The sequence below is a fragment of the Prinia subflava genome, chromosome 3 (assembly GCF_021018805.1).
Source record: "Prinia subflava isolate CZ2003 ecotype Zambia chromosome 3, Cam_Psub_1.2, whole genome shotgun sequence".
Classification (NCBI taxonomy): domain Eukaryota; kingdom Metazoa; phylum Chordata; class Aves; order Passeriformes; family Cisticolidae; genus Prinia; species Prinia subflava.
In genome coordinates, this window is record NC_086249.1 from 21,534,287 (window position 1) to 21,552,612 (window position 18,326).

Here is an 18,326-nt window from a genome sequence, read left to right on the forward strand (position 1 = left end):
ATGCACCGGGGGCACGAGGAAGGCAGGGGAGGGCAGGGGGCGGCGGCCAGAGCGGCTCGAGCCGGCTCCCCTCCGCCGCGCGCGGCGAGGGGGAACGAAAACAAGGCGGGGCAGGGGCGGGGATGGACCCACGGACCGACCAATCGGAAAGAGCGAAGGGCGGGGCCGGCAGGGAGCTCTGCCCAATGAGAGTGGCAGCGCAGAGGCCCCGCCCCCTCCGCGCGGGGCCGGGCGGAGGCGGAGCCTGGCGGGGCAGCGGGGGTCGCGCGCGCGGGGCGGTGAGTGCGGCGCGTGACGGACCCTGGGCGTGAGGGGAGCGGGCGGGAGGGTGGGGCCAACGCCGGTGGCAGTCCCGGTCCTTGTGCCCCGCCACGCCTGGCCGTGCTCCGGGGGGATCCTGAACTGCACCTTCCCTTCCCAACTCCCTCCCTTCACCCCCCCGCGGTACTTCTCGGGGTTCTCTGTCCTTGTCTCCTTGCTTCTCTCCGCTGTATTCACAAAGTGCTGTCCCCCCTCTTCTCTTAATACCAGATCCCCGTGACCTCCCCTGTTAACTGCTGTCAGAAGGTTCTCCAGCGAAATGGAATTGCCGAATTCCCAAAGTGTGTTCCTGCCCTTCGTGAACTTGACACCTTCCCCCGCCCTACACAGTTGATCTAAACTTCTCCCGTCCTTTCTATTTGCCTTGCTGCTGTCAGTTTTCAATCTTGACCTTCCTCTGGCTTTTGTATTCCCTGGAATGGGAAGTCGCCCGCCTCCTGACCCTGCTCCGATGCAGCGCTAGAGAAGCACGTTGTCTTCTGACACCTTACAGGAATTTGTTCTGCCCCAAACTTCACCTACACCAATTTACTCTTCCCCTTGTATCCTCTTCAGTCTCTGGTTGCCCCTTGGATTTTTTTTTTCCTTCTGCGGCATCTCAATAAAATGTTATCTGGTGCACCGTTCTTGTTCACCCCTTCTATTCCATTTGATGCCGATTACCTCCACAGAGGAAAGGTGTGCTGGCAATCTTAAAGTCCACCAGCTTTCCCAACTGCAATCTCAGCTTTCTTCCTCTTCCTTCTCAGCTACTTTTATCTTCTGCCATCCTTATTCACCACTTCATTTCTCTCCCTCAGTACAGTCTCCTGGCATAGACGTGCATTTTGCCTCCTTTTAAGTTCTGCTTCCTTTATTTCTGATGTTTTTAAACTCTCATAACTTTGCTTGTAGAGTCCTGAGCCATTTCTGCGCCTTGTCTCTTTGTGTTTGGACTACTGTAGTTTGCAGAAGTTGCTAATTTAGTTTGTACTTGCAAGTAATTTAATTTAAGGTCTTTTTTGATCTTAAGTGTTACTGTATATTTTGATAATTTACATTTCTCACAGTGAATAATTTAAAAAAGAAGTTGTTCAAGAACTATTTTCTTGCTCAGTGACTGGACCACGCACCATATCAAAGGATGCCCAAAGTTTCTGTCAACGAGTTCATTCTTACTCAAGACATTCTTATTTATTCAAGTGGCCTGCCTTACTGATAATCACTGGCGGTATTATAGGAAATAGTTTTAGATGGACAATTTTATTTGTGCCTTGTAAGTTTTTTTTCTTCATTTCTGCTATTGACTTATTTTTATGCTGTTTGGAAAAGATAGCAGCAGTTTATGCTTGTTTGATTGCACAATTCCAGCTTTGTGATACTGTTTGGATTGGGGAGGGTGATATTCCTGATAATTTTATTGTTCATTCACCCCTGTCTAACCTCCAGGTCTAATTCTACCATTTCATCTGAAAAGTAGCTCAGGCAAAAATTATTTTCATTCTTCAGAGTTCTTCATTCTGGGTACTTTATTCAGCCCATACTCTTTGATTTCATTCTGTTGGGACTACAGCTGGTTATTTCTTCAGCTAGAATCTCCCTTCAGGCAGACCTTTAGAAAAATAATCTTACAAATCTTTGTTTGAATCCATTGCATCATGGATGTGTGATGAGAGAATCTAGAACATATGAATCCAAGCAAGTTTGAGTCCCCTCTACCTGCTTGCCTCACTTCCTGTTTGACAGGACACATGTGCCACTAACCACACAGGAGTGAGAAGGAAAAGAATTGCCCCACTATTCTATGTGAGAAGCACCTCTGGCAAACTCAGTCCTGTGTTTTTTTCCTTCATGCAAGGCTTTAGGCAGGATACTGAGATCTGCTTCTGGCAATGCAAAGAGAGCACATCCTGTCTGGCAGTGCTGCATCTTCTGTAGCACGTGCAAGACAGGAAGGGAGGCCTCCAGGAGGACTGGAAGTGTGATCATCCAAAGATTTATCTTCTGCGAGGGCACTGCCTTTAATCTGTGCTGCCAGGGTTCATAAAATGAATTTAAACAATTCAATTCCTGGTGACTGTTAACAATTAAAAAATAAAGGATGAGAATCTGTGTATCTTGAAGGATCTGCCACAGAGATTTTATGGATCAGGCAGAAGTGGACCTCTTTTTACAGGAGAAACGTCAAGTTTTCTTCAAAATGTGGAATTGGATGGGCAGAAAGGTGACTCTGCCCTGGAGACATGGCTGTGAGCTGCCATGCTAGTCCAAAGCATTCCCAGGGTATCATCCCCCTGTGATTCCTCTCTTTCCATTCACTGCCAGAATCACTGAGCAATCAGACTGCAGTACCTGGGGGACTGTGAGGAGGGGAAAGCTTCCATGGGGAGCTGACACGGTGCCTTGTGAGGCAGAGCCCCTGCCCTGCCAGTGCCCTGATTGGGAAGCAGATCCCACCATCCCTGTGGCAGACACCAAAAAGCACTTGGGCTACAGCGGAACTGATAAGGCTCTGTCAAGTTCTAGGCAACAGACATCAAAGGAAGATGTGTCCCAGTGGTTGGCTGCCAAAGGAAAAACGGAGAAAATAAGCAGAGACCTAACAAACATGACTGAATAGATGTTTATTTAATCTAAATGAAATAAAAGAAAAATACTGAGTGAAATCCTCAAGAAAACAACAAAAAAATGGTGAAAAAGACAAAGATTAAGCTGTTCTACTTGTCCCCAACAGAAAGGATTAGAAAAAATGGATTTAAGTTGAAACAATGAAGATGGAGGTCAAACAATTAGACAAGTTCTTATTTGGATGTATAATTATCTTGGGAGGCTTGGTCTCTGTGAGCAGTGTCTGAGGACAGGCTCGACCCTTTTACATCTCTGAAAGCCTTGTTTTCTATAGCAATTCGACAGTGACACTCTTTGATTCATGGCTTTACTGTTGGGTTTGTTTGGCATTTCCTTTTAACCTCATTTACCACTTAAAGGGTAAAAGAAGAAAGTGGCCAAAGAAATAGTGCAGATTTCTGATATTTTAGGAAATTATTATAATCCTCATTGTTCATTTTAGGGAGAAGATTAAACCCCAGATGTGAGAGGATATTCTGGGACCTGATCCCTGTTGATAGTTTTAAAAGTTGAACATCCAATACTTGAACAGATTTAGCGCGTAAAATGATTTGCCCAAAATCCTGCACAAAATCCCCAAGAGGACTGGTAATTCAACAAATCTGCTGATCCTCAGTTCAAGTCTGTTGTCACAAAACCACGTGGCTAAAGTCAGTAATAGCATTTCCTTCCTAGCTCCTCGGGGTGAGGACAGAATTTTCCATTTTTATTAACGTGCTGCATATGTTGGCCTGATGTTAAGTATTAAATGTCCTTTTTCCAGACTTCGGTTCAACTTTGTGATGTCTTCCCCTGAAATAGCTTCCCTTTCTTGGGGTCAGATGAAGGTGAAGGGCTGCTCTACAACATACAAGGACTGCAAAGTGTGGCCGGGAGGAAGCCGCACGTGGGATTGGCGAGAAACCGGGACTAATGTAAGTTTGCTGTTACTACCCTGCATTTACAATAGGACTCTGAGCATGGGCCAGAGAACAGGGTCCAAGTTCCAGCCAGAAATTCAGTGAGCTGCCTTTCTCTTTCATCTGGCCATTAGATTTTCCTGGGAAGAACTGAGTGTATGTTTTGGAGGTGACTTTGTGGAGGGATCAGAGGGCTGCAGTCCCACAACATCCTACACACAAAAGGATACAGCAACTGTTGCTATGAGTTCTGACAGCCACCCTGACCAGACAACTCTCACACACCTTAGAGCTCTCAAACAATATTCCTCATCTGCTTAAGAGTGCAATTGTCATAAGATGCTAGTAACAATCTCTCTTCAGACTGTCTAAACAAAAGTTATCTTAAATGACATAGGAAAAGAAATAATGAAAAGTTAAAAAAAAAAAAAATAGACAGTAATGGATCTTGCATGTTTGCAAGACAACATTGCATGTGGCTTAGTTTATATCCTTTTCCTTGGGGTCCCTTGTACATATTTCAGAGGAAAAATAGGCAGATACAGTGTCTCATGCACTATTTTCTCTGTGAAAAGCTCACTGTCTGGCTAATCACACAGTGACTTCTCTTGGTAGCTATATACTAAGTGCTTGCCCTCATAATTTTTAAGGTTTATCTGTAAATGCAATCAGAATTGGATGAAAGTACATGGAGCAATATTGATGTTTCAGATTTAGAAGCAGTATAGCATATATTGCATTAGGAAATTGATGTTGATAATTCTCCCTACATTAGGACTTGCACTGGAATAGATAATTGGCTAGGGAAAAAAAGTTCCACTTTCAAATCAGAAGTTAAAGCACAAAATAACAATGTACTGACCAGGCCCAGCACCTGCAGCTGCATCCATGCCGAGGATGCAGCTCTGTTGGATTCCTTTTGACAGAACTGAAATGCAGAGCTGTCGCTATTGGACACAAAATAAAAATGCTTGACTCTAGTCAGAAGGCAGAAGAGAATCAGAAGGCTTCATTTACAATTCATTCAGCCCTTTTATAACACACTGCACTAAAAAGGCACATTATTGGTCCATGGGATGGACACCTCTCTCCATTGGTTAAGTAACACAAACAACACCTGGGAGAGAGGTTATTATGGGAGAGGAATATTGTTTACTTAGAAATGTTATGGGAAGAATAGTTATTTACACAAATTTGTTTGGGAAAGGAAAAACTGTTGAAAAGTTTCCCTTGGAAAAACTAGCAATTCTCAGGCTTCAGAAATATCAGGCCCACATAGAGCATTTGGGTTTGCAACTTCATCTGTAATCTTTGGGAGAATAGAACTTTTTTAACCTGTCAGGGTTCAGTTTATGCAGAATATATAACACCAAGAGAAAGGTGCTGCTGTCATGCAAAGATATCTGCACCTTGCAGAGGAAAAGGTAGCTGTGTATGTAAGTACGTAACCTTTTAAAATGTATTTCATTTATGGCCTGGTTATAAAAAAATAAGTTTTCACTGGCTGTTTAAAGGGCTGGGTTTTGTGGTGAGAGTTGCTGTCTGCTTGTTTGGCAATATTGTTTTTGTGCTTTACATGCACATTTCAAAATAAATAGAAAACAACAAATATTAAGAATAGAACTAAGCTTTTTGTAGACTGCATCTCCAACACTGAGAAGATCTATAAAAAATTTAATTTTGTACACACTGGAAACAGTCAGATTCAACAGCTGCATTTTCTGCCCATTTTTTAAATGATGAACTACAGTTTACCTACTTTCCTTGAGCATGTTTTTCCTGGAGGTAGCTGGAACTGAAGTGTAGAAAACAAGCAGTGCTGGTCATGTCCTACACTCCAGTTGGAAATAAATTGTTTCCTTCCCTCCTCTGCTGTCACACTGCTGTCTAGTGGAGCATTCTTTCATCAGGAAAATTGTATAACTGGCCCTGCAAGGTTCTAAAACTGAGCACTAACAGTTGTTGTGGCCTTAACCCTTGGGGATGAATGGTACCCTCTCTCCCTGGCCGGCTGCATTTCAGTGCCATCTGCTAATGGCAGGAGAAAATAAGTAGATATTGCTGAAATTAAGGCCAGAGAACAGAACAGGCAAGAAAATCTGCTGTCAAATCAACAATGATACAGTTATTTCATCATGTTACATGTTTCTTTTAGTAACACTAGTTTCTTGCTAGCATCAAAGTGTCTTGTGTAACCAAAGAAAATCCTTTTGTTCCATGGCTTTAATGTCTCAGGAGTGCTTCTCACGTGACAGCAAACTCTCCCCAGACTTCTAATTATCATAATTGCAGTAAAACATACCAATTCTTGTTGTCTAAGTTTTGAGTCTACTTAAAAAACCCCAAAGGAAAAGCATTGCCTATTCTGTCATAAACAACTACTGGAGTGATTTGGTCGGAGAAAGCTCTGCCTATTCAAGTGACTTCTGCATTCCAGGTGTGGATATGGAGTGTAAATGGACTAAGGGGAACACAGCCTTTGGTCGTGGCAGCCCAAAGGGCCTGACACGTCCTGGAGTGTGTCAAGCACAGCACAGCCGGGGCAGATGCTTGTCCCGCTCTGCTCTGCACTGGAGCAGCCACCCCCAAGCTCTGGTGCAGTTTTGGGCACCTCGGCACAAGGAGGACATCAGACTGGTAGACTGTGTTCCAAGGAGGGTGGTGAAGATGCTGAAAGGCCTCGAGGGCAAGGCTTATGAGGAGCTGAGGTCGTTTGGCTTGTTCATCTTGGAGAAGAGGAGGCTGAGGGGTGACCTCATCGCCACCTATACTTTCCAGAGGTGGGGCAGTGCAGGGAAGGCGCTGATCTGATCTCCTCTCTGGTGACCTGCAGTGGGGCCCATGGAAATGCAGTCAAGCTGCAAGGGGACATTCAGGTGGGGTGTTAGAAAAGGCCTCTCACCCAAAGGGTGCTTGGGCTCTGGAACAGGCTCTCCAGGGAAGTGGTCACAGAGCAAGCTTGTCAGAGTTCCAGGAGCATCCGGATGATGCTCTTAAGCCATGGTTTAGCTTAAGATAGTCCTGTGAATGATCCTTATGGATCACTTCAAGCTTGAGGTGATTCTGTGAATTTGGAGAACCATAAAGATGAATCATCTCTGGTACTGAAATTCCAGACATCAACCATGCTAAAGACTTTCTTAAAGTTTTAGTCACTCATTGGAAGTGGCACTCTACCATGGAAGGCTTTTTTCACCTGCAACTTTAGGAGCTCATGTGTTTGTTTCAGCTTGAAAAGTCTTACTTGCTCCATTCTCCATGAGTCCACCATGGCATTACCTACTTCAAGTGAGAAACTCAGACCTCTAGAAAACTTGAGAACTTCAGAATTCTACTTAAAAAAAAGGGAGGGGAAACAAATAATATTTATGTTTTAAAAATAAAAATGCACACCAAAGAGTGGCCAAATTGTAGCCACAGGATGTCCAGTATCTTACTCTTGACCACATGGAGATACATGGAAAATGAATCCAGGAGGAGAATTAGTGTAACATCATAATGTTTATAACATTATAGGTGTGGTTTATGCATTCATATGTTTAAAGCATAATAGCAGTAAATGGGTGTACTTTTTAAAACCTCTGTTAATGTGCTGTGAAAGTTCCTTCTTTATTTGAGGAGTTTGGTTTCAAATATTCTTTTCTCAAAAGAAAGAATAGTGCAGAAATAGAAGCTGTGGAACTGCAATGGAGCTACCCAATACATTTCAGTTCTCTTTGGTGAGATTTGCAAAGTAAACAAGAAAATTATTTAATAGTTTTAATTGTCTGAGGAGCTCTTTGTATTTAAAGTGAGTAAGCTTTGGCTTGCAATGATCTTTCTTACAAGTAGATTTTATTTTGAAACCAAACAGCAGTATTGTTGCAATTTATTGGTTTCACTTTAACCGTTAATATTTATAAAATGCCAAAGTTAGACATAAATGTTTTAGAAATGTGTAATGCATCTTTTTGGTTTTGACGGTTTAATAAGGAATTATAATCTTGCCATCAATCAATTACTTATCATCCTTCATCTGCATATTAAATACCTTTTTCAGTTTCTAATGTTCTCTACTGTGAGTATGTACAGAAGAGGGTTGTGTTACGTTTTGGTTCTGCTAATTTACCCTGCTGCTGCTCTGTGTTCAGGACACACAGACACAGCTTTCCTGGCTGATGCTGTCAGTACACAGACTATTATTTTCCTTCCCTGACACTTAGCATTCTCCAGGAGTGCAGCCAGCTGACCTTGAAGAAGTCGTCAAGAAGGGAGTTGAAACCGTGGTGATTGGTCGTGGCATGAGCGAGGCTTTGCAGGTAGGTTTTTGTTCTGTGACAAGCATAAAGAGAACTCTGTTTTCACTCCCCCTCTGATTAGGAGGAAAAAAAATTAATCGATGATGCTTCACTGAGAGGGAAAAAACTGAGGATCAGTGTGAATGAGCTCCTGCCAGGGGTCCCTCTGGTCCTGAAAGAAACATCATTTGAGCTCCCCTGTATTAGTGTGGATGTCAAGCAGCAAACAGGTTTCTGTTCTGCTACAGGAGCAACTGAAACAAGGAGGACTTTTCAGAATGTCGCTAGGCCCCTCCTCTTGCAATAGGTTATCCCTGGCTCTCTAGCCTGCTGGAGATACTTTGGTAATTAAGCATTCTTGTCACAAGTGTTGCCAGGGTGTCATTTCAGCAGATAAACTAGCTAGAGAAAGCTCAGATCAGAAGTGCTGAGCTTTACTTGGTGAGAAGCAAGTCTTTAGCTTTCTGGTGCAATGAACACCTTATTTAGATAACATTCTTTTAGTTCCAGTTCTATTTATATTTGTAAGAGAGGACTGCATTTTAGTGTGCTAAGGAGATAGGGGAAGTGTGTGTTTAAAAGTGGCTTTATTGAAGAAAAGAAAATTAAATCAATCTTAGAACTGAGTATTAGCATTTTGGCTACTGGCAGTTACTTAAGTCATGCTTAACAAATGGCATTAGTACCTGGTTTTCTACAAGTCTTACAGTTTAAGGGGAAAAGAATTTGCAAAGAAACTTGCTTTTGTGATTTCCTTTTCTCTTGCGAGGTGCCAGCATCCACTGTGGACTATCTGCAGAAGAGCGGGGTTGACGTGCTGGTGCTGCAGACGGAGAAGGCCGTGGCGGAGTACAACGCCCTGGCTGCGCGGGGGGTCAGGGTGGGCGGCCTCTTCCACTCCACCTGCTGAAGCGCGCCCGCCCCGCCTCCCGCAGCCGGGGCACGGACACACCTCTGCCGGATCCCATCGCACTCGGCAGAGCGTGAACTGCCTGCCAAGGCATCGGTGCACGGACAATCTAAAATGCAAGGACAGTTGATCACTTCAGGATTTAAACAAAATCGAGAGCTCTCAAAAGGCGGGGCTGTTAATGTAATTGAATTGTTTCATTACAGAATCGTTTCCATGTATTGTTGAGGTTGACCTAATTTTCCTCTGAAGGCTGTCCATAGTCTTGTTACTTAACTTTTCACCTGTTGACTAAATCAGAAGAATATGTTTTGAATACTTTTATTAGAAAATGGCCCTAAATCACATTGCTGGCTACTGGAATGCAGCCATAAAATAGCTGATGAATGCAATCAAATGGTAGATACGAAGTGGTGGTAAAGAAGCACTTTACCACCACTGGAAAAATAAGTTAAAAATAAAATAAATTAAAAAGCAAACCCAGAACATAAAACTTTACCTACTGCAGGTGACTTCAGTCAGGGTATTTACCAATTTATGAATACCACATAATAGAGCACTTGTAAATTTTTCATCGAGCCTGGAAAAGGGGAAAAATGTCAACAGGCAATAAACATAAAACCTGGGCCGTAAAGAATTTTCTTATTAAAACTGAGGATTGAATTGTCTAATACTTATCTGTTCAGAAGTTCCTACATGCCTAAAATCGTGAGAAAGGTGTGTTACAAAACTAGAGTTTGCAGCATAAAACATTGATCTTTAGGAAATCTGAATTGTTGCTAGCAAGGTACTGCTGGCAAGCTGGGGATGCATGTGAGAATTGTTAGTGGTCATCATTATCTGATGATTTAAATGTTGTGCCAACAAACATGATTACACTGAAGATTTAAACAGTTCTCTTGGTGGGCTTCTACCAATATTGCCAGTTACAAGTTACCTGCTGTAGATTTTTTTCCCACCAGGCTCACCATTTCTTGCTCTGTGCATATTAATTGTGTGTATTAATACAAGTTCCAAGATGAAGCTGAAAAAGCCCTGAGGCACTTGGAGCTATCCAAGCAGTAGTAGAAAGGCTTAAATTGATAGGAGAGCACAATAACTTTCCCAAGACGCACAAAATACTATGTTCTTTTTCTGCTATTTCCTCTAGTAATCATTTAGAGCCTTTTATCTGATAAAATACAAAGTGGTGTAAAAGCAAAGGGAAAGCGAGTACTTGAAAGTTTTATCTTGGAGTCTGCTAATTACAGCAATGTTTTCTGTTAGTGTGGCTCCATTTGAGGCAGAATCTTACATAACGCAGCAGGAACTGCCTTTCCAGCTGCATCTGTGTTGTCTGACACAGCAGCTGGTGTAATGCTCATTGTAGCTGCTGTGACATTTTTCTGCATAACTTGCCTGCTGTGAAGGAGAAGGTGAACTACTGACCCAGAAGAGTGTGGTCATCCCAAGGGAATGCCAGCAGAACGAGTTCCTGCCAGCCCGCAGAGTGTGGAGACTTTTTGCACTGAATGTTATCTGGTAGTGAAGGTGGTTTGACTCTCTTGATCGTGGTCATGTTTTTGTGTTATTTTATGAGCTCCTGGGCCTTAAGGCAGCCTTAAATGGGAAAAGGCTTTGAAATGCTTTGGCTGAGAGGACACTGCAGTACTTAAAAAAAATGGAACCACGCACATTACACTGTTAGGAGAAGTTGAGCAAACACCTTATCTTTCTCCTCCAGGTCTGTTTTTTACTTTTTTTTTTTCTTTTGTAACACGTTTTCATGTTAATGGGGCACATTAATGGTGATGCCACATTCACCAACATTGCCTAGCTCAGGTCCTGCAGTTGAGACAAATGCTGTGGGCTCCTCACACTGCTGCTGCCACACGATCTGTCCTCCCAAAAGGCATGGAGGGAGCAGAGCCCGTTTTGCATTGCCAGGTGACTGAGGTGCACCCTACCCAGCTTTGTGTTGCAGCCTCTTAATTCTTCCCTTCGATTGGCACCTGGTAGGATGCAGAAGATTCCACTTCCAGAACGGGGAGCTGCAGTGTGCAAAGAAATGGATTTCTTTTTTTAAAGGTAAACTGCTAAGTGTCACCACCACCAGTACAAAATTTTGGTGTCAACAAGGAGATTATCTGCTGCAAGTCTTTTCCATCCACATCTTCTCTTGCTGCTCTCGTCACAGCTTCCTGAGTCAGCACTGTCAGTTCCCACAACAGCATCTGTTCCACTTGGTCTGCTCCAGTCACTGAAAGCCCGATTTCCTTCTTGGTGCCTGAAATTGCTTTGCTAGATGGTGGAAGCAGCTGGGATTGATTCATCAAAAAATTCCAGCAGGGCTCAAACTGGTATCTTTGTTAAATTGCTGCTTTCAGCTAGAGCCATAAATAATTTGTTAAAATTACGGGCTCATAGCCCAAATCCTGGGAATGCACTTTTATAGGGCAGGATTTCTCGCATACACCACTGCTCTGCCTCCCACCAGGAAAACGATCTCCCAGTAGGCAGTGAACTCCCACCCTGACGCTGAAATTGAAGCCGAGCTGCGGCTGGGCTGGGAGCCAGGAAGATTCCACCCCAGCTGCTCTGCCGCCGAGTGGGTCAGTCCCCAGCCTTTATCTTTGTGAAGCAGCATGTGTGAGCTGGCAGCCAGGAGAAACAGGCCATAAAAGGCTCACAGACACCAAATGCAACATGACCAGCATTTTTGAGGGATATTGGGCAGCATTTGTGCAAAGCCCAGCATCCACAAGCCTTAAAACTTTATATTTTGAAGTCCTACCGATAACACATAAGCAAACTGTAAAGTAAAAAGACAGCCTTTCCTGCATTCCCAGTGCCTGTTACTAAAAATAAAATGGAAGATGCCAGTGAAATAAGATGAAAAAAAGGGATTATAACTTAGACAAGCAAGATAGGACTCCAGAGGAAAATCCATCTCTGTGAGCTTGAACTCAAGATGACCAGTACCGCATGGTGGAGAGTGCAAGTCTGATGAGGAGCGCCCTGAGGGAGCGGGGGTGTGCAGCCTGGAGAAAAGGAGGCTCGGGAGGGACCTTATCACTCTCTACAACTCCCTGAAAGGAGACTGTAGCCAGGGAGGTATCAGTAACAAGTGGCAGGACAAGAGGAAGCAGCCTCAAGTTGCACCAGAGGAGGTTTAGATTGGATATTAGGAAAAAATCTCTTTCCCAAAAGTGTTGCTAGGCTTTAGAACAGGCTACCCAGGGATGTCGTGGAGTCATCATCCCTGGCAGTGTTCGAAAGGCATGTGGACGTGGCACGTGGGACCATGGCTTAGTGTGGGTGTGGCAGTGCTGGGTTTATGGTTAGACTCCATGATCTTAGGGGTCTTTTCCAACCAAAATGATTCAGTGATGTCATGCAGTCCTCCATTTTTCTATCTTCCCAAGAACTTGCATTGTACTTTTTGCAGTGAGTGTCCCTGCCGATTTACTTTTTTTTTGGTCCTTTTTAAAATAAGACAGGTGAAAGCCACACCAGGTCTGAGTTAATGTCTCATAAGCTTCAACACTGTTCCCAATACACTGTGCATTGTTTTATGACTTGACTCAGTATTGAATTATTTACTTCCAATAATGAATTTCAGTGGACTTCACCAATCTGGATATGAATTTCCCACTAAAACATTCAAAGCTGGGTTTTCCACATACACAGATGCCTTATGTAAATTAAATCCAGAAAGTTAACGGTAAATAGGACAACACATTTTCAAACCACTAAACTACCCCTCTTTTATGTGAGGTCAGCATTCTCCCTGCTCTGCCAGATTCTTTTCCCTCTTGCTTCCATCTAACTAGGAGATACAATGCAGAGGTGAGGGGTGTTTGAACATTGCTGGTTCTTAGCAAATTATCTGCCCTTCCTTTGTAGATTGCTCAGTCTCCCTGTGGCTGCAGCCATACTGGCACACTGCTCCTACACTTGGAACTATCTGAGAGAACAGAAACTCCCCATACTTGGGTGACTGTCATCTGAAGTCCTCTGTTCCCGCTTCAACAGAGATGAAAGATGCAAATTATCTTTGTGCGTGACTAGAGCCCTTTGTTTTTCTTTTCATTCTGAGATCAATCATCTCACAGACTATTGCAGTGCAGAAGCCCAACAATTATCCAGAATTAAAGGACAAGGGGTGAATGGCATGAATACCTCTGAGACAACACAAAGAGCATCAACTCTGGTTTTCTGAGAGCAGAAAAATCTTAATGTCTTAAACCTGGGGATGGGAATAAAAAGTCAACATCTGGATTTCAATAACTACAATAACCCTTGCTTTTTTTATACAAATTTCTTTTCCAATTCCCCATATGTTGGAGCATGGTGTGAAGTGGCCAGTCCCATACACATATACAGGCTGAGTGGAGAATGGATTGAGAGCTGCCCTGAGGGGCAACACCTTGGGGATGTTGGTGAGTGAGCAGCTCAACATGACTCAACAATGTGGCCTGGCAGCCCAAAGGACTCAGCTGCCTTTCTGGGCTGCATCTGGGCAGCAGGGAAAGGAAGGGGATTCACCCCCTCTGCTCTGCTCTGGTGAGACCCCACCTGTACTGCTGATCCAGCTCTGGGGCCCCCAACATACGGATGTCAACATCTGGAGCATGTACAGAGGAGACCATGAAAATGCTGAAAGGGCTGTGGAAGCAGGCTGAGAGAGTTGGGGTTGTTCAGCCTGGAGAAGAGAAGGCTCTGGGGAAACCTGAGAGCTCCTAGTACCTTAAGGGGTTACAAGAGAACGGGAGGGGGACTTTTGACAAGGGCATGGAGTGATAGGGCAGGAGGGGCTTTAATCTGAAAGAGGGAAGGTTTAGATTAGATGATGAATTAGTCATCTGCTTGCATAGGTGAAACTGAAGGAGGAAAGAAGCTGTGATTTCTTCCATGATCCAAACCAGGAATCAGAGAAAAATCTACAGGAAAGAAGCCAACTGCAGAATGCTCTCATTAGTAGATTGGAAATGTTCGTAGCAGCCTTAGATTTTCAGCTTGTTTTAGGCATCTTGAAATTACAGATGGAAGAACTTTTCCACAGCCCCATGAAATTTCATTCTCAATGGCAATACAGAAGGCACTCACTCTTTGCCTGGTATGTTATATGGAAGGGGGTCAAGGACAGCATGAGGGGAACAAAATAGTAGAAATTTGATCCAGTACTTAGCAAAAGAGATAAAGATGCCAAACCTTTGATATTGAAAATATCTGCTGTGCCTACCACAGCATCCATTGTGGTCTGGAGCCTATGGACACCATCTAAATTAGAAACACTACTGAGATGACAAACTGCACAAAATACTGGTGAAGTGCAAAAATGAGAGGAAGAAAAAGGAAAAAGTCTATAACGAGCTCACTCAACTTGTCAAATATCTGCCCAGATACAGCTTCCTAATGAGAGATACATCAACCCTGTCTGCTGGGAACTGAACTGAGGATGCCAAAGACAAGTCGGACGATAACTCAGCTGTCAGAAGGGCAGGAGATTTTCAAAGCAGTGCCCTAAAGGTGAAACACCAAAAAACAGTTTATAAGAGCAGAAGCACTAAGAAAGGAAACTTAATTCAAGACTACCTAAAGCAGCAACAAAGTTTTATGGCTATGAGCCTTTGGGCTCCAACTTACCAATGCTAAAAAATTAAAATCACAAAAAACATGCAGTGACCGTATTAGCCAAGGACCATGCAGGCATCCATATTCACTCATAAAAAAGAAACAGAATAGCATGAGTTTTCCAATTTTATTGTAGGAAAGCATAAGGAGTTATTTACACTAAATACAACTGCAAAGTATTTCTTCACTGTTTTGTTTACTTGCTAAAAATATACCTCTTTTTAAAAAGAAAAAGCCTCAACTGATTCACGAACACAGGCAACATCTGGCTGCTGCACTACAACGTTTCACGATTAGAGCCTCCTAAAAAATCTTACCAAGGGATTGCTACAAGTCATACCCAGTTCCTCAGTCCGCTGAGCCTGGCACACAGAAGTAATGCACAGACACAGTTGCCGACAGGAATTCCAGATGTATCATGTTTTAACTAAATTCTTGTCCCTCTGTACTTCCAGCTCACCTCCAGAGGGCAACACTGACAAGCTGCCCAACTCTGCTGAACAGAGTGTGTTCGGCTGCTTCACCTGACAAGAAAGACTTTGAGTGCCAAAAGTGCTGCTGAACTGAAAATCACAGATTTTCATATCCCACTAAAACTGGCCAGGATGACACGAAACAGATCCTGTAAAACTTAGTGGGTTGTGGTTAGGAATTTTCCAACTGGTACTTAATCACATTGCTCCTCAAGCTGCACAAAGGTGCGACAGCAGACAAACTGCTTTGTTGCTGTAGCTCATGGAGTTAAACTCCATGTCCTGCTAACTGAAATTCTGCCACCTGCACAAACAGGCTCCTCCTGCCCCTGCATCATGAACAACCTGTGCCCTCCCCACAGCTGGACCAGCTTCAGTACAGCTGTAAAGGATGTAGAACAGCAATTGGCAATTTCCTTCCTAGGTGCTGTTCCCACACAAGAATAATAGTACTTATGATTATTTTTTCTGTTAAGAAATTAGGTACCAGTGCACAAATGCAAGTTTTAGACATTCAAAAAAAAAAAAAAACCAACAAAAAAAACCCCAAAAACCCACCAAAACAAAAAAAATACCAAACCAAAAAAACCTCAGAAACAAACCAACAACCCTCCACAAAATGCTGAACTCCTCAACTTCACTTCAGAGTACTGTAAAAATAACATTGATTTATGTGCCCAAGTATTTACATAGTAAATACACAGCAGAAAACTTAGAGGCCTTGGAGAAAGACTTTTGATAGGTAAAAACTGAAAGTACAGCCCAGTGAAATTACTACTGGAATGCTGATTGAGAATAGTCCTGTTTCTGTTGAGTCAATATAGAAAAACCTGCATTTTCTTGAAACCACTCCTAATTAGCTGAGTAACTCCTGTACTTGCCTGCTGCTTAGGAGACCAACTCTTCTTCAGGAGCTTTATTTTGATATCTGACTCCCTTTCTGCATGTACAAGCTGTTTTGGCTTGGTTTGCTATCTTGGACACAGCATTCTGTTTTCATGTAACCCAACAAACCCCATAAATAGGTTTTTCAGCGCCAGCCTTCACCGCCTGGCAGGCTTGGGCATTATATACACCTTGACAGGCTTGCTGAAGGGGATGGTCCCCTCTATGCCATTTTCAGAGGGTGGGAGAGCCTCCAAGCTCTCACTCCAGGTAGATTTAGGAATTCTGGTAGATGCTTTGCTCCTGTTGGAATTGTAAGCCAGCAGCAATCGCACTTCAATCTGACATGGCTCTGCAGAGAAAAAAATAGAACAACGCAAACATGATTGTCATTGCACAGTGAACAATCAACATCAAATAAATCTTAATTTCATGTATGCTGGGTACATACAGAGCTGTTCTGGAGTGGCCAGAATCCAGTCTACAGTCTGAAAACAAGCCTTTGGCATTACATTCAGCACAGCAGAACTAAGGACTATTCTAGGTTTATTCCCCTCTCTTTGTCATCACTTAAAAAATCTTACCACTAACTTGCAACTTTCAAAAGTAACTGTTGGAAAGTAACTCCAATGAAATAATAACAATCATTAAAACCCCTACAGAACTAGCAGGCCCTGCTCACTGTATTTATGTCAGGATCAACCCAGATGACATCTGTAAGACCTGTGGCACAGGCGATTACTTGAAGATTCTCCTTGGTTGGAAGTTTTTCCACACCAGACAGCCTCTTCCTCTCTTTCACCAACTATGCAGCTGGGCAGAGCAAGGTTCCTAATACTGTTCATAGGATGATTTCACTTTACTCTTCTTGACAGTGGTCAAAACAGAACTGGGGTTTCAGTATACACAGTATTACCCTGGACTAACTGCTGGACTTACATACCCAACAAAATTCTTCTTTCTAGACTGAAAACCAGATTTGTTTAGGTTTTCTTTATGGACTGTTCTGCTTTGGGCTGGGATAAAGTTAATTTTCCTTCATAGTAGCTCGCATGATGCCTTGTTTTGGATTTGTGACCAAAACAGTGTCAGTAACACAGGGATGTTGTAGCTATTGCTGCACAGTGTAATACCCATGAGTTTTCTCACATTGCCCTTCTGATCTTACACCCGTCCCCACTGGGCAGGGAGCACCAGGTGGTGTGCGGGACTTAACTGTATACCAGGGATAACCCCCAACAGGACCTCCGTAATGAAACCTCCACTGAAACCTGCTGAAACCCACAGGACTTTAAGATGCCACGTTGAGAACTGCAGGGGGTCTCCAGCTGAGACATCATTAGCACCAGACAGGACACAAGAACCCTTTTGCACAGTTCCACCACGCTTCAGCCAACACCTCCCTGAGCTCACCTTCTCATCACTCCACCAACTCCTACCTGCAGCCTGCAGTCACCTCTTTCACTTCTGCTCTACACCTGACAGTTAATCAGTGCTTTGCACTTGGGCACTTTCCTTTCCAAGCACACTCTTTCTGCTGGACTTTAATGAGTTTCACTGTCTTGAATTAAGGCAATTTCTGCACTTTGAATTCTGACCCTGTTTCCTGAGCCCCTCCCAGCTCAGTGTCTTCCCCCTGTTTTATATGCCTAAGTGCCAATGTCAAAGTTAATGGTTAAAATAATGCCTAGAGGAGACAGCAGAACAGAATCCCTCAGTGGCCCTTCCAGGGAACACTGCAAAAGTACAAATAAGGGCTTCAGCTCCCTCTGGTGAAGTAATATGATCAACCCCTAAACCCAGATACTTCCTAGAAACAATACCATGTTTTCTTCTCCAAAACAAAACAAAGACAGCAGGATGAGTGAGTACACCATGGAAGTACTATATTAAAAAAAAGGGTATGTGAAGGAACACAGCAATAAACAAAATTATGTTGGTTAAACCAAAAATAATCAACAAATCCAATGAAAAACTGCTCAGAAAAAAAACCTCTCAGAGGAAACCCCCACATTTGAATAAAGGTGAAAGGATTAAAAGAAAACAGGACAAAGGGAGCTGCAAATGATTTTTTTGTTGTTTGAAATCTGGTTTTGTTGTTTGAAGTCCACAAGCCAATTACTGAAGGCTTCCATGGGGAAGTGTGAACAGCAGCTGAGACTGAAGGCGAATGTTGGAGTCTCATCATCATCAGAGCTAAAGGAGGGGTTTAGGGCACTGAAAGGGTAAAAGTTGAATCAGCAATGAAATTGTACTGCTGTGCTGTTCTCTGCCATGCTCAGATACCTGTGAGACCTGAAACAACCACTTACAAGGAGTCAGTTTACCATGATCCCTT

At 43.3% G+C, this 18,326-nt stretch overlaps 2 protein-coding genes across 6 annotated transcripts in view; one reads left to right on the forward strand and one right to left on the reverse strand.

The window, feature by feature from the left end:
* The first annotated feature begins 107 nt into the window (after positions 1-107).
* Positions 108-9,235, forward strand: AAMDC (adipogenesis associated Mth938 domain containing). Of its 3 annotated transcripts, XM_063394372.1 has the most exons (5): positions 108-261; positions 313-328; positions 3,692-3,842; positions 8,030-8,125; positions 8,874-9,156. In XM_063394372.1, the coding sequence occupies exons 1-5, from the start codon at positions 123-125 to the stop codon at positions 9,012-9,014; spliced, it is 543 nt and encodes a 180-aa protein (XP_063250442.1). In that variant the 5' UTR covers positions 108-122; the 3' UTR covers positions 9,015-9,156. The 3 variants fall into 3 exon arrangements, with proteins under 3 accessions (XP_063250442.1, XP_063250440.1, XP_063250441.1); XM_063394370.1 differs by lacking the exon at positions 313-328 and having other exon boundaries at positions 154-278; positions 8,881-9,235; XM_063394371.1 differs by lacking the exons at positions 108-261; positions 313-328 and having other exon boundaries at positions 3,670-3,842; positions 8,874-9,235.
* A 5,508-nt stretch (positions 9,236-14,743) lies between these two features.
* Positions 14,744-18,326, reverse strand: part of INTS4 (integrator complex subunit 4) — a 33,050-nt gene continuing 29,467 nt past the window's right edge. For 2 of the 3 annotated variants that reach the window (XM_063394368.1, XM_063394367.1), the window contains exon 23: positions 14,744-16,340. In XM_063394368.1, coding sequence (XP_063250438.1) covers positions 16,147-16,340 — 194 coding nt within the window. In that variant the 3' untranslated portion in view covers positions 14,744-16,146. Of the gene's footprint in view, positions 16,341-16,366; positions 18,206-18,326 lie in introns of those variants that run through there. The other variant, XM_063394369.1, reaches the window with a different exon arrangement.